This window comes from Monodelphis domestica, chromosome 6 (genome assembly GCF_027887165.1).
Source record: "Monodelphis domestica isolate mMonDom1 chromosome 6, mMonDom1.pri, whole genome shotgun sequence".
In the NCBI taxonomy this organism is placed as follows: Eukaryota; Metazoa; Chordata; class Mammalia; order Didelphimorphia; family Didelphidae; genus Monodelphis; species Monodelphis domestica.
In genome coordinates this window covers 234,481,753-234,496,396 of record NC_077232.1, presented here as the reverse complement: position 1 = coordinate 234,496,396, position 14,644 = coordinate 234,481,753, and the positions used below count along the sequence as shown (strand labels likewise).

At 37.0% G+C, this 14,644-nt stretch overlaps 1 protein-coding gene and 1 long non-coding RNA gene across 3 annotated transcripts in view; one reads left to right on the top strand and one right to left on the bottom strand.

The window, feature by feature from the left end:
- LOC130455093 (uncharacterized) overlaps positions 1–14,644 on the top strand; it is a 36,938-nt gene that overhangs the window by 18,025 nt on the left and 4,269 nt on the right. The window lies entirely within an intron of this gene.
- The window catches only part of LOC100013939 (coagulation factor XI), a 45,382-nt gene continuing 40,749 nt past the window's right edge, over positions 10,012–14,644 (bottom strand). For both annotated transcript variants that reach the window (XM_001368253.5, XM_056802976.1), the window contains 2 exons: positions 11,384–11,523; positions 10,012–10,628 (listed from right to left, as the gene is read on the bottom strand). In XM_001368253.5, coding sequence (XP_001368290.1) covers positions 10,470–10,628; positions 11,384–11,523 — 299 coding nt within the window. In that variant the 3' untranslated portion in view covers positions 10,012–10,469. The remainder of the gene's footprint in view (positions 10,629–11,383; positions 11,524–14,644) is intronic.

Below are 14,644 nucleotides of genomic sequence, written 5' to 3'. Positions count from 1 at the left end.
GTCTGTGGCTTCCTCAAACTCCACCCCCAAATTCCCATTTCATATGCTCTATCAGAACTTCGATGGAGGGGGCTGGCTCAGTGGATTGAGATTCAGGCCTAGAGATGGGAGGTCCTGGGTTCAAATTTGATCTTTGACACTTCCCAGCTGTGTGACCCTGGGCAAGTCACTTGAACCCCCATTGCCTAGCCCTTACCACTCTTCTGCCTTGGAGCCAATAAAGGGTTTAAAAAGAAAAAACTGCGATGGGAAATGTGATGATGTAAAGGGGATATCTGTAGTTAAAATATTATTAAGCATCCAATGTGTACTGAGAAGGCTGCTCTGGGTGTTTGGAGAGACAGGAGCAGGCACTCTCCATTCTCTTTGAGTTCATGAAATGAATGAGCAGAAGTAGATTCAAATCCCAGCACCCAGCACCCCTACTAATAACCTGTGTGCTTTAGGGAAGGAAGATGCTGCTTTTTTTGGTCCTCTCTTCCCTCATCTATAAAATGAGAAGAGAAGACTGAGACCTGATTATCTCTAAAGTCCATTCTAGCTTTGAAATTTCATGATCTGCTTTGGTAGATGGACTTTTTAAATGAGAGGATTCTCTGTTATTGAAATCATATATCTGGCAAAAAACGTTCAAGAACCAATTATCATGTGTCTCTTGCTTCATTATCAATCCATCAATCAACAAGTAAACAGTCTACCAATAAGCACATATTAAGTGTGCATTATGTGCCAGGCACTGTGCTAGGAACTAGGTTACCAAGCAAAAAAGAGGGACGAGCATTTATAAAGCAACTACTATTTTCTTATTCCTTCTGGAACAATAGCACCAAGTTAGGGGAGGGGATATTGGGGGCCCAGTGCCATTAAATACATAGAATAGACCCAATCAGAGTAAGTCATTAAAGCTGCTCAGAACTTCCAAATGAGCTTACTAGCTCTTCTCTCCTTCTATGAGCTTTTAACATACTCTGGGTCCTGAGAAGCAAAAGGTTTGGAGCCACATATAATATCAATTTCCACCAACTGCATGTAATCCTTGAAAATGGAAAACAAAGAAGGAATCCATATCTTTAATTTAGCCGAATCAATTGTTCTAAGGTCAAGCGCAGCCAAGCATCTTCTAGAAAACCCATATGTTGCAGCCTGATGAAATATTTGAGGCTATCATATACCAGTCTGGTCATTTCATACTAAATTACAAATGGATCTGAAAAATAGATATTTTCAAAACCGTTCAGTGTGAAAACTATGTCTTGCTCAATTACCATCATTTTGCAACCTTCTGAAATAAAGTTTGATTCCAGAAAATCATTCTCTGACCATCTTCAGTTCATTCTCTCTCAGTGGCTATTTGTGCAATACAAAAGTATTGAAGGGTACATCGCAATGGGAAAGACAATATTGTCCAGCCCCCACCCCTAAAGATTCTGGACTTCAAGGATGGGCCTGATTGAAACTCCTCAAACTTCAGTTTCAATGAGTCTGTATCCCTGTATCAAAGTGGTTGGGTCAAAAGGGGAACAGAGGAAAAAAGAAGGAACATGGAGGCTTCCACCAGGATCTGAGAATGCATCATTAGGGAAGAGACAAGCAGGGCAACAAGAATATGATCAAGGCACAGGAAAATGTGGACAAGAATTGCAGGGAGAGCAAGATGAAAGAGAGGGAGGAGTTACTAATGAGTAGCAGTTTTTGAGTTGTGATGACAAGACTGTCTGCACTGATGGCCAAAACCCTTCCTCACAACAGGGTTATGAGTAACGAAGGATGAATTCACCAGGACAAACATAATGTCAAGAATGCTAAAGATAAGAATGAGCTGTGCCTGGTGGGGAAAGTTAAGGACAATAAAAAGATCTTTTCTTTTTTTTTTCTCTAGACTATATTGGGTGGTGATAACAAATGACAGAGATAACGGTTGGGCTCGCAAAGTATTTAACTTCTGCTTTCTCAGCCAAGGAGAAGAATCTTTGAACAGTACAGGGCAGAACAAAACTGGCTAATAAAGAGTTGCTACTAACATAGAGACAACTTGGATGGACTGGGAATCAGAAAAATCTGAGTTCACATCTTTCCTCACATACTATAAGGGCCCTGAGCAATTCATTTAATTTCACCCAACCTCATTTTCTCAACTGAAAAATGGGGATAATAATAGTACTTGGCTCACAGAGTTGTTGTGAGGACCAAATGAGCTAAGATAGGCATGGTCCTTTACAAATCTTACAGTATATAAATTCTAACTATTAAGCATGGAAATAAGAGAGCACCTAGCTGCTATCAATAACAGGCAACACATATGTTTATGAAATACTTAAATCCAAGCAATGTGCTAAACATTAGAAATAGAATTGTTGCTATTGTTAAGTCATTTTGGTCATATCCACCTCTTCATGACCTCATTTGGGGTTTCCTTAGCAAAGATATTGGAGTGGTTTGACATCTTCTTCAGCTCATTTTACAGACAAAGAAACTGAGGCAAACAGAGTTAAAAGTGACTTGCCCAAGGTCAAATGGCTAGTAAGTTTCTGAGGATGGATTGTAAGGGGTAAATTTAGGGTTTTATTTTTAACTGAATATAAATTTAGTTGTCTCCAGGGATTGATTCAAATTCCAATAAAAGTACTCAAGTCAGTTTGGGAATTTTATGGTGGTTTAATTAATATAGAGGGGAGGAATTAAGAAGAAGAAGAGAGAAAGAGGTATAAGAATTTTCCTGGCCTAGCCTAAGCTAAGGGAAGTTCAGAGACCTCAGCCACAAGGCCTCCTCTGAGATGAGAAGCCTCCTAGGAGGATAGCATTTTAGGAAAGGTAAAGAAAAAAAAAGGAATCAGACTAAACTCGGAGAGAGCTCAGGGAAGACGCCTCACCTGACCCACGCCAAAACACCAATAAAACAAATGGCTAGTTGAATCCAATGTCTCCGAGAGAGAGACCCCAAGCTCAACTCCTCCACTGCCAAAAAGAGAGAGCCAGAGCCACCTCTCCACAAAAAGAGACCAGAGAGAGGAAGTGACGTGAAATATATAAACCATTTTTATATCACTTTGTAAAGATTAAAATTTTTGGGAAACTGAGGCAGGTAGAAATTAGTTTCTCTCTGCAAGGAGTATTATTTTTTTAGAGTTTTATTAAAGGTTGAGAATATAAGAAAACACAAGTAAGAAAGGCACGTGCTAGGTGGGCCGAAAGGCCCAATTCAATTTCACTCACGTCATGAGAGACAGGTCTGTTCCAAAGTGGAAGTAGGAAAAGAGACCAGTAGCCTTTACAACCAGGTTAAATACCCCATCTCGCTCTCAGCCCCAGTGAGGTTACAAGGCATTCTGGGAAGTGAGCAAGGACTTCTGGGGAATGGAGTCCAGAGTTCAAATCTCCATTTTTACAACTTCCTGCATCTCACATGTACCAATGGTAGCTTAAGCTTGACTTAGGACAGCCCAGGGGGTCTGTCAGTTGTTACTGATTTGTCACTTGCTAGCACATGTCTGTCATAGGTCATCCTTCTCAACACTTAATCCTTAAGTAGAGGTGTATATATTCCTGATTACTAGACTAAGCAGGGTATAGAAAATCTAAAATTCACAGGATTCAAACTTGATTTCTTCTTGCTCCAGGAGCTGAGGTAAAGTCTGACTGAGATTCAAAATGCCTTTTCTCAGGTTTCTCTTCAGTTAGTCTTTTCAATTGGGAAATGTTGGGGGGAAGGATTTCCAGTCTCAAGCAGGAAAAAGTGGGCAATCCTCAGGAGAAAGTATTATTCAACCTTCTCTCTTCGGCTTCTCCCGATTCAGAGACCAACTCCTCTACCAGCCAGAATCTTCTCCCCCTCCAGATTCCAATCTCATGGGGTCCCTCCCCCAATGAGGTGATCAGTTCCACACACTCTTCAGCCTGGCACTTTTTCTCTAGTGCCAGCCTCTGTCATAGGATCAATACTAAATATAGGTTCCAAGGCAGAAGAGTGGTAAAGGCTAGTCAATGGGATTAAATGACTTGCCCAGGGTCATATATCTAACAAGTGTCTGAGGCCAGATTTGAACCCAGGTCTTTCTATCTCCAGTCCTGGTTTTCTTCCACCAAACAATCTTATTCAAGTCTTATTTATTTACTCTAGTAAATGTACTATTAACAAAACAGACAAGCTGATTTAAGATGTCATTTTTCAGCCACGTCTGACTTTTCATGACTCCATTTGAGATTTTCTTGGTAAATATAGACAAGTGGTTTGCTATTTTCCAGATTGTTTTACAAATGAGGGAACTGGGACAGAGTTGATTGACTTCCCCAAGGCCACACAACTAGTTAATGTCTGAGCCTGGATTTGAGCTCAGGAAGATGCGTCTTCCTGACTCAAAAACTGGCATTCTATCCACAGTGCCACCTAACTGCCTTATAATTAAAAAAATTTCTCTATACACAATAATCAGGGGGACATTATACAGTTGCATATTGGAGTAGCATTATATATGCATTGGGGCAAATTACTATGAGAGCTATTTATTTATTGGAGAATATGTGCTTAGTGGTAGGAATTTCATTGAGGACTGTTGGTTTTACCTTCCAAATGATTTTTCTTTTTCTTTTTTCTATGGTTACATGATTCTTGTTCTTTCCCTCCCCTTTTTTCTCCCCCCTCACAGAGCTGACAAGCATTTTCAGTGGGATATATATATATATATGTATATATATATATAATTATTCAAAGCCCATTTCCATATTATTCATTTTTATATTAGAGTAATCTTTTAAAACCAAACCCCAAATTATATACCCATAAAAACAAATGATAAATCAGATGTTTTCTTCTATATTTCTACTCCCACAGTTCTTTCTCTCAATGTGGATAGCATTCTTTCTCATAAGTCCCTCGGAGTTGGAGGACTGTTGGTTTTAAAGAAGGGGTGTAAGTGCCAATGGAATATAGCAAGGAAAATGCTGAAAGATCTTTACACCATTCTCTGGATTTTTGGAGGTTCTAAGATATCGTATAAAGTATACAAGGAAGACAATACAATTCTGCACTGTTTGAGCTGTCATCTGTTACTGTGAGACAATCCCAAATACTCGAAGCAATTATTGGAAAGGATGAGATAAAATTAAGATGACTATCTAGATGAACTAAGCGCCAGTCATTTTGTCTCAATTACATGGAAATTTCAGGCAGAAGTGTCTTTCCCTTTCACAATAGCCTCGTATTCTTCTAATAGGCATAATTGTGCAAAATAGTGACATAAGTAATAGAAGAGATTGAACTACTGCTTTATAGTTGATTTTCATAGTACTAAATTTATTTATTTTAAATGTTTTCTTTATGCCTTCTCTCTTAACATCAAAATTATTTCTGGGAATACCTTTATCTCCCAAATTGATCCTTTCCTGGTAGAAACAACAGACCAGCCACCAAGAAAAATCTTCAATACATGGCCACATCAGAAAACATATACAACATTCTACTCTAGTTATCTTGACTTTGTCTGCATAAGGAAGGAGACATTTTTCTCCATCTTTTTAGGATATTGATCTTTCATTTTATTATTCAGAGTTCCTTCTACTGATCTTCTTTACATCACTTTTGTCACTGTGTGGATCATGCTTTTGGATTCACTCACTTTACTCTGCATAAATCAACACAAATCTTTTCATGTTTCTTTGAATTCATTACATTCTTTTCGTATTATACATTAATACTCCATTACATTTACATAAATATGGATAGAGAGCTATCTCAGTCTTTCCCCAAAATTCACCAAATGATGCATATTCACTTGATTTCCAAATATTTGTTATGACAAAGAGTGCTGGTTGGAATTAGGGAGTGTTGAATCTTTATTCTGGTCTTTGATATCTTTTGTGCATATACTAACTAGAGAAATTACTGAGTCAAAAATACATATGGAATATTGTCTCATTTTTACATAAATACAAATGGATATAAAAATGAGTTCAATCAATTCATAGCCTCACTAAAAGTGTGTTACTTTGCCTATCTTTCAACAACCCTTCCAACACTGACTTTTAGTGGAGGGAGTGTTGGAAGCATTTGGCTATCTTGGGCAATTTGTTGATTAAGATGAAATCTTAGAGTTGTTTTAATTTGCTTTTCCCTTACTATTCATAATATGGAACATATTTTCATATGGTCATTTCCAATTGGCAATTCTTTTTCATAATCCCTTCCTTTCTCCCTCCTTTCTTTCCCTCCTTCCCCCCCCCCACGTATCACTTTCTCCCAACTGCATTCCCAGTCAGTTCACCCAGATTAGCAAATGCGTATGCTTAATATTTTTTTAATCAAAGCTAGCTGTTGACTTTAAAGACAATTTAAACATTTAAATCCAAGAATGATTTAAATTTTTTTTAAGAAACAGACTTTTTTTTTATTACCAGAAGAAAAACTTTAAACTTCCATGATAGAGATCAAAGGGATAAAACAAAGAATGTTTATAGTCACGAGGAGATAGGTGGACTCAAGAGCATAGCATCCATTCCAACAGGATTGGTTCTAAATCAATTTAGTGTAAAACCCAAATATAAATGGTGTTCATTAGTTGGAGTCCCCAAGGACCCATATTAACTTAGTGGTCTAATATAATGTTACTTAGGTTTTATCATATATTTATTTATCTTGTTAAATTTTTCTCAATTATATTTTAAACTAACTCAGGCCACACTTGAGTGGTATGGGTCTCATGTGGTCAGTGTGTTTGACACCTCTGGTGCACACAACCTTACTCCTTTTCCATGTAGGAACTGTATCTGCTTATGTTTCTGTTTTGGTGGCTTGGCCTCCTCTGTTCAGTTCCCTAAATCTTCTACATGTCTCTTTCCTTGATTGAGATACAGAATTTGCAAGCTTGTTTTTTTCAACGGCCACTCCGAGTACAGCTGATTTTCATCTAGCCAATGTCGAACTTCCTTACCAATTTAAAGAAAATACTTTTTAAACTTCATTTAAAAGATAACAAAGTCAAGTCACATTTTCATAATATATTTGTTTAATTTAAATTATGTTTAATTAAATAATTTAATTTAATTAATTTAAGTTTAATATAGTCACACTTCTTTACCTCCATTGTTGTTGTCCAATCACTTTTTGGTCATGTCCAACTCTATGATTTTCTTTGGGAGAGTTATGGCAAAGATTCTGGAGTGGTTTATCATTTCCCTTTCTAGTTCATTTTACAGATGAGGAACTGAAACAAACAAGTTTAAGGGACTTGGCCAGGGTTATATGGTTTTTGAATTTGAGCTTAAGAAATAAGTCTTTCTGATTCCAGGCCCAGTGCTCTGTCCACTAAACCACCGAGCTGCTCCTTCACCTCTCCTGTCTTCTCCCAATTTTCTGTGATTACATAAATTGAGCTGAGGGGTGGATTAACATATAAAAAATAATTAGGAGCATGTTGTATTTTCCCTAATATCTAACCATTGTCCATTTGGAACAAATATACATTTTGAATTTAAGCTATTGTTTTAAAAACTCCATTTAAATCAATAATTTACTCATTGAGTAGTTACCATTGACTTTGATAAAGTAAACATAGCCCACAAAATTTTGCCAGGTTTAGGAATCAGAAGATTATATAACTATGGCCACATGATAGTTTTAACATAAATTGAATTTTTTTAAAAGTTGTGTTGTTGATTTAATTCTTATTAAAATGTTCAGAATGATTTATACTTCAAAGAATCCTGAAAGAAGACATCAGTTGGAAAGAGAAGGGTTTTGTAGATAATTTTTTACATAAGATGACATTTTTATTTACACACAACTATATTAGAGTACAAAATATAAGATTTTGCAGTGTCTATTGTTTATTGATTTTTTAAAATTTGATTTACTGGAACAAGATATAGCTTTAAAGACTCCCCTCAGACAAGATTTCTCCTATGTATACAATAAAATTATATCAGACTTTATGATAGCTGAAAATGAAAAGTCAATCAATTGTTCTTTGGTTTCATATGCCATCCTAGTGTCTTCCCATATCAAAACACCTATGCTCAGCTGCTTTCTTTATATGTGCTGACTTCTATTAAAATAGAGGCTTCTTGAGGACAGGAACTCTCTTCCTTTCTGTATTTGTAACCCCAGCGCTTAGCAAAGTGTATGGCACATACAGTAATAAATTCTACAGTAATAAATTCTGTATAAATGTTTTTGTATTAATTCATTCATACTTTTACTATGACTCTGCTTAGCATCATTAAGGGAAGTGTAGCCTGTTGGTGCGTTCACTAATATTATAAATGCTATTTTGTACTAAGTCCAAAAAAGAGATAATTTCTTATTGGTGCAAGATTTTCCAAATATTCTTATTCATTGCCTAATAGTAAAAATGGATGTTTTCATAGAGCAAAGATAGGAGCTATTGTTTTGATTTGTTTTACTCTAAAGGCAGGTAGGTAGCAAAGAGTATAGAGCACTAGATTTGGAATTAGAAAGACTCATCTTCCTGAGTTCAATTCTGGTTTCAGATACTAGCTTTGTAACATGGGACAAGCCTGTTTGGCTCAGTTTCCTCATCTGTGAAATGATCTGGAGAAGAAAAAAGAAAATTACTTTAGGATCTTTGCCAAGGAAGCCCCAAAAGGGTCAGGAAGAATCAGACATGACTGAAATGACTCCAGAGCAACAAAGGATGTTTCTGCCCAAAGATGAACAAATAAGGAATAAAGGAATTTAGGATCATAGCTTTATAACTGGAAGAGACCGTAGTTATCATCTAATCCCTGCCTCTAGTTTATAGATGAGGAAGCCAAGATCTAGAGAGATTAAATAATTTATCCAAAGTCAAAGAGTCACTGGCAGCAGTAATGGTTACTAATTTTTTTTGGATGTTCTTCTCAGAACAAAAGGTGAAACATTGTAGGGATATGAAGAAGAAAGAGTAACAGACCCAAATTTGTAGTAAAAAGTTGGCTACAGTGCAGTGTGCTGGGACTGGAGCTAGCTAGAAAGGGGCAGCTAGATGACATGGTAGATAGAGTGCTGTGTGGAGTCAGGAAGACACATCTTCAAATCATTTCAAATCTGATCTCAGATACTTTATACCTGTGTGACTTTGGACAAGTTATAAAATGAGCTGGAGAAGGAAATGGCAAACCATTCCAATATCTTTGCCAAGAAAACTCCAAATGGGGCCATGGAGAGTTGGGCATGACTGAAAACAACTTGCTAATAAAATGTCGTGAGCTTTCTCAAATAAAGAGGATCTTGCAATATCTAGGCAAAAGGTGCTGAGGGGCTGAACTCAAATGGTTATGATAAGAGGTAGAATCAAGAAGATATTGATGAGAAGGATAAGGGAGAATGAAGAGTTGAGGAAAAGCCCAAGGTTATGAACTTGGGTAACTAGAAGAATGGTGGCATCCTTGATGAAAAAAGAGAAGTCAGAAAGAAGGTGGTCAGCTTGACCATCCTCAGTGATGGAGAGCTCACTAGCCTAAGGCAAAAATATTGGGATCCATTTTGAACTCTTCCATCTAAAAGTATCATCTATAAAAATTATCTTCCAAATATGAAGCAGGTATGGTATAGGGAAGAGACAGCTTGAAGGCTAGAATACATGTGTTCAAGTTATGCTTTGATGCATGCCTACCATGTGACCCTGAGCAAATCAATTAACCTTTCAGACTATAGGTGTCAAACACATAGCTGTCTGCCTCATTTGGGCAACATTCCTTAGTCTAGCTTCAGTCTGATTAAAATGTAACTGGGAAATATTTAACAAAATAGATAAAAATGTAAAAAAATAGATTATATTGTATATTAAAATTGAGTCTCCATGCTGCTGGCAGGGATCCTTACACATCAATTAATGACTCCATTTCTGTTTGAGTTTGACACGACTCTTAAAGCAAAGGTATTATAGAGAAGGGGCCAGCCTGCCTTGGTAGAGGGAGTTTCTTCATTTAGAAAATCCCTATTATCAGTGAAACCATAGGTCATCCCCATCCCTATTGAAAAATGTCACATGGAATGTCTTTAAAAAATAGGAGGCAGACTGATCAAAAATAATACTTTATTTTTTTTTAATCACAAAAAAAGCTGAAAATGTGCTCTTTCTCTCTGTTATGTTTTGTTTGCAGACAAGCTTCATATGGGATGGGAATAGGAATTAGACCTGTGATTTTACCAGCATGTTAGTCTCAGGTGGGAAAACTCTCTCTACCAATATAGGTTAGTACCCTGGGGGTGACTTAGACTCAGAGAATTGCTGAGAACGAGAGTAGAAAGGGACTTTTCCAAAGTCATACAGCCAATATATATCAGAGACAGAGTTTGAACCCAGATTCTCAAAATTAGATTGCCTCTTCACCATGTCTGACACTCATAGTAAAATCAGAGGAAAACAGATGTCTTTGATTTTTACTGGGGCCAAAGGAAATAACATCCTGAAAAAACTGTCTTGCAATTAAAACATTTCTTATTTCCTAAAGGTAAAAGGCATTAAAGGTCTTCTTCATGTTGAGGTATTTTTTAGAATCCAGTCCACATACTCGGCCACTTTGGTATAAACACCAGCACGTCCCGGGCGAGCACAGCCTTCTCCCCAACTGGTTATACCCACTAACTGCCAGATACCATTATGCTTGCAGGATAGGGGGCCTCCAGAATCTCCCTGTGGGACATGTAGAGAGGGAAAAGATTTTAAAAATGTACATTTTTCACTTCCAAGGGGGTTCAATCTCAAAGACTGATCAGAGATTTCTGACACTGTGCCTAAAACTTAACACTTCAAAATGGCATGTAGTTGCTTTTTGTCTCAGTGTACATACATTAGAAGTGGGCATAAGCCCATGCATATGAAATAGTCAAGGGATGTAATTTAGGTATGTGTGTGTGTCTATGTACACATGTGCATATATACAAATGACATATACATGTATAGATAGAGATAGAGATGACCCTCTGAGAGTTGTTGTAAGTATTGAGTAATTAGAATTTTCTTCCCAGAATTCTCTTTCCCACTTTCCCATTTTCCTTCTCACATTATGTACCAATGTAGGGAGGATGTATTTTGATGTAACCCTGCCCCTCATGTTCTCTCTCCTGAGAAGGCAGTTGTGGAGGTTGGGTAAGAGCCAGGCAGGAGAATTTTACTCACATGGTTTTACTTAGGTTTTATACTTTCATTCTATCATTTCTTCTACTTAAAGTGATTACTAATAAATCTTATAAAATATAATACTTGGAGTTATTGATATTAATTTCAGTCCCACAGGATCAAATGAGATAATATCCATAAAGTGCTTAACACAGTGCCTGGCACATAGCAGGCATGTAATAAATGCTTGCTCTCTCCCCAATTTCCAAATAATTTATGAAAGCTATCCCATATTTATACACACAATTGTACCAAGCTTCTTCACTTACCTTGCAAGCATCTTTCCCCCCTTCTTTATAACCAGCACAGATCATCTGACTGGTAATTTTGTGTTCTCTGTATCTCATCTGGCAATCTTCGTTTGTTATCAGAGGAATAGAAGCCTTCTGAAGAGTGTCTTGTACTTTTCCTACAGTGGAGAGGCTTTGGATTTTAAGTATTTTAAGTGATATATACTTGAAAATTAAGTTATATTATTTATAAATATATCTTTATACATAAATAAATTATATTTATATATGATTTTATATGTAATTATATATAATATGCATGTATAATTTATTATAAATATATTTAATTTAGGCCCAGAATACTAGAGGAGTTCAAAGCATTACCTCTTCCTCAGTGAAACCCATAGTCACTCAAAACCTGTGTGACCTCAACCCCCTTGAGCTTCAGTTTCATCATCTATGTTGGATTAGATGACCTCTGTGGTTTTTCCTGCTCTACAACAATAATCTCAATCTTGTCTTTGCAGTTTGCACAGTATAAAAAAAAAAGTGAATGAGAAATGTCTATCCCCTAGATAGTAGAAGCTTCATTTGGTTGGTTGATTGATTATGACAAAAAGTTGGATGGACAGCCCATTGAGTTAATCCATAAACATCCTTATATTTAGGATAGAGGCAGCAAATGGAAAATGAGCTAAGCCTAGAATCAAATAGAACAAGGTCACTGGGCTAGATCCCATTTGAAAAAAAGAATCTGCCAACATTTTCACTGTTTCCCAAGCAATTCCCTTTTGCAAACATCTAACCTTTCAATACAAATAGCTTGCTGTTGACTGACAAACATGAGACAAGTTCTGAGGAAAATCAAACTTTCAGGTGACCCAAAGAACAAAGGAAGGACTCATGGTGGACATAAGTAAAGCATATTTATAATACCAGTAGAGAAATTGTGTAAAAGACACTGTCAAAGGTTAGAGAGTTAGGCTAGTCAACTTTCAGGTGACCCAAAGAACAAAGGAAGGACTTTTGGTGGACATAAGTAAAGTATATTTATAATACCAGTAGGAAAGTTGCATTAGAGAAATTGTGTAAAAGACACTGTCAAAGGTTAGAGAGTTAGGCTAGTCAACTTTCAGGTGACCCAAAGAACAAAGGAAGGACTTTTGGTGGACATAAGTAAAGTATATTTATAATACCAGTAGGAAAGTTGCATTAGAGAAATTGTATAAAAGACACTGTGAAAGGTTAGAGAAAAAAGGGATAATGGATGGGCTGCCTGAGTATCCACAAACTATTAAAGGAACTAAAAAAAAAAGCTCACATTTAAAAGAACAGTTCCTCAAGGCATAATTTACAGAAATAAATTGTCAAGGATTGCATGGGATTGGAAAGGGTAAATCCTTAGCAACCAATTGGAGGGTGTACCTGCCAGTTTGAGAGTGATAAGAACCCCGATCCTTTGAAAATGTTATAAGCTATTTTATCATATGCTTCACTGGCTTTGGTATCTGAGATTTCACTGGAATCCATACTTCCTCCATTAAAGCAGATTACAACCCCATCATATCTTAGATCTTTTGGGAGTTGGTTGAAAACCAATATCTATTTTCTGATCATTATACTCTTCAAATTTAATCAGGCTGGTCTTTGGAGGACAAAGATATCCATGGCTAGGCCCATACTCATTGCCATTTGAGGTCAGTAGAAATTACTAGAGTTTTCAGTCTTCTCAAATGCACCTGAAAGTCTATGACCACCACTTATCCATAATGACATATCCAAGAAAAAATTTAGTAGCAGGCATACATACTCTATATTTACTTTTTTCAATCTAGAAAACTCCATATTGCAAGAATATTATACATGTTGTTGACCAGATACATTTAAAAAAAATTGACAAATCTCAGAAATCCACTGGAGCTATAATGTACTCTTAGGGAAAAAAGATAGACATAACCTATGATTTCACTTGGTGAAAAAGTTCCTTATGAAGTCTATTGACTCAACCATTACCAACCAGAACCTTCTCTGACAAGCAGGGAAAAGCTACATGACTTTTTCAGGTATGACAAAGGTGATACTTGAACCCATGTCTTCCTGACTTGGAGGCCAACCTACTGTCCACTACACAACACCATGGTTTTTTTTTGGTTTTTTTTTTGGAGAAAATAATCCTTAATGTGCTGCCTCCTTTACAAATGATCATTGGGTAATGTGATTAGAGTAGTTGATTTTCAAGGCAATTTAAAGGCAGATTTAGAATCCGAAATCCTGCCAGACTTCTATTTTCACTGGATTGTTTTTTTTCTCCTTTGGCATAAAATCCTTTGCTTAGGAGAAGGTGGACTGACTGTCAATTCAAAATCTACTGGGGAAAATATGAAATAAATGAAGAGAAATAATTTTGTTTGTCCTTCATTTTTGAAGAGGACCAATGACTCCATAGGATGATGCCTTGACTTACTTGTCATTTGGATTTAAGTGAGGCAGAGTTGCACAAATTCAACAGACTCACTCTCTTCCAAAGTCATTGAAGTCCAGTGGCAAGACAAAGGTCAAGAAAACTAGTAATTGTCCAGGATGCAGTGGATGACCTTGGCATCTTTGTTGTATGACCAAGATTTAAGCAGTTCACATGTCTATTTCTGCTACCTTCGTGGCCATTGAAACAAATTGTTCTCATCCATCCATCCCTTCAAGGAAAGTCTTCACACGCTTGGGTTAGATGAACCCCATAACTCATGGACAGGTTTGAGGCATGTCAGTTACCCTCAACCTGGCTTAAGCTACCTGCCAAAATAGCTATCCCAAGATGTGGCCATGCCACACATTACAGCTTCTGGGAGCTACAGACGAGAGAATATATTACAAAGAAATACACAGAGGAATATAATAAAAGGTATGGTGTGAAAAGTCTACAGCAAAGAGATGCTCCAGAATTATTTAAGGAAGGAAAGAATACTTTCAGTTGTGGGGATGAGCATAAGTTTCCAATGGTCCCTGAGCTGGACTTGAAGGAACAGAAGGATTCATAAAGACAGGATCACTAAAAGTGGGAGGACATCCCAGGCATGGGGCACAACTTGTGTGAATGAACAGAGGCAAGAGCCCCCAGATCAGGTTCAAGGAACAGGAAGTAGTGCAATTTTTCTGAGACTTCATGAAGGAGGTAAATTTGCAATAAGTAAAAAAAGGTACTTTGCTGTTAAGCTGCTCTCTTAATATTTCATATATATGAACCAAAGTGACAAATAGATGAAGCAGTAGAGAGAAGTCTAGGCTCTAGGGCTCAGAATGACC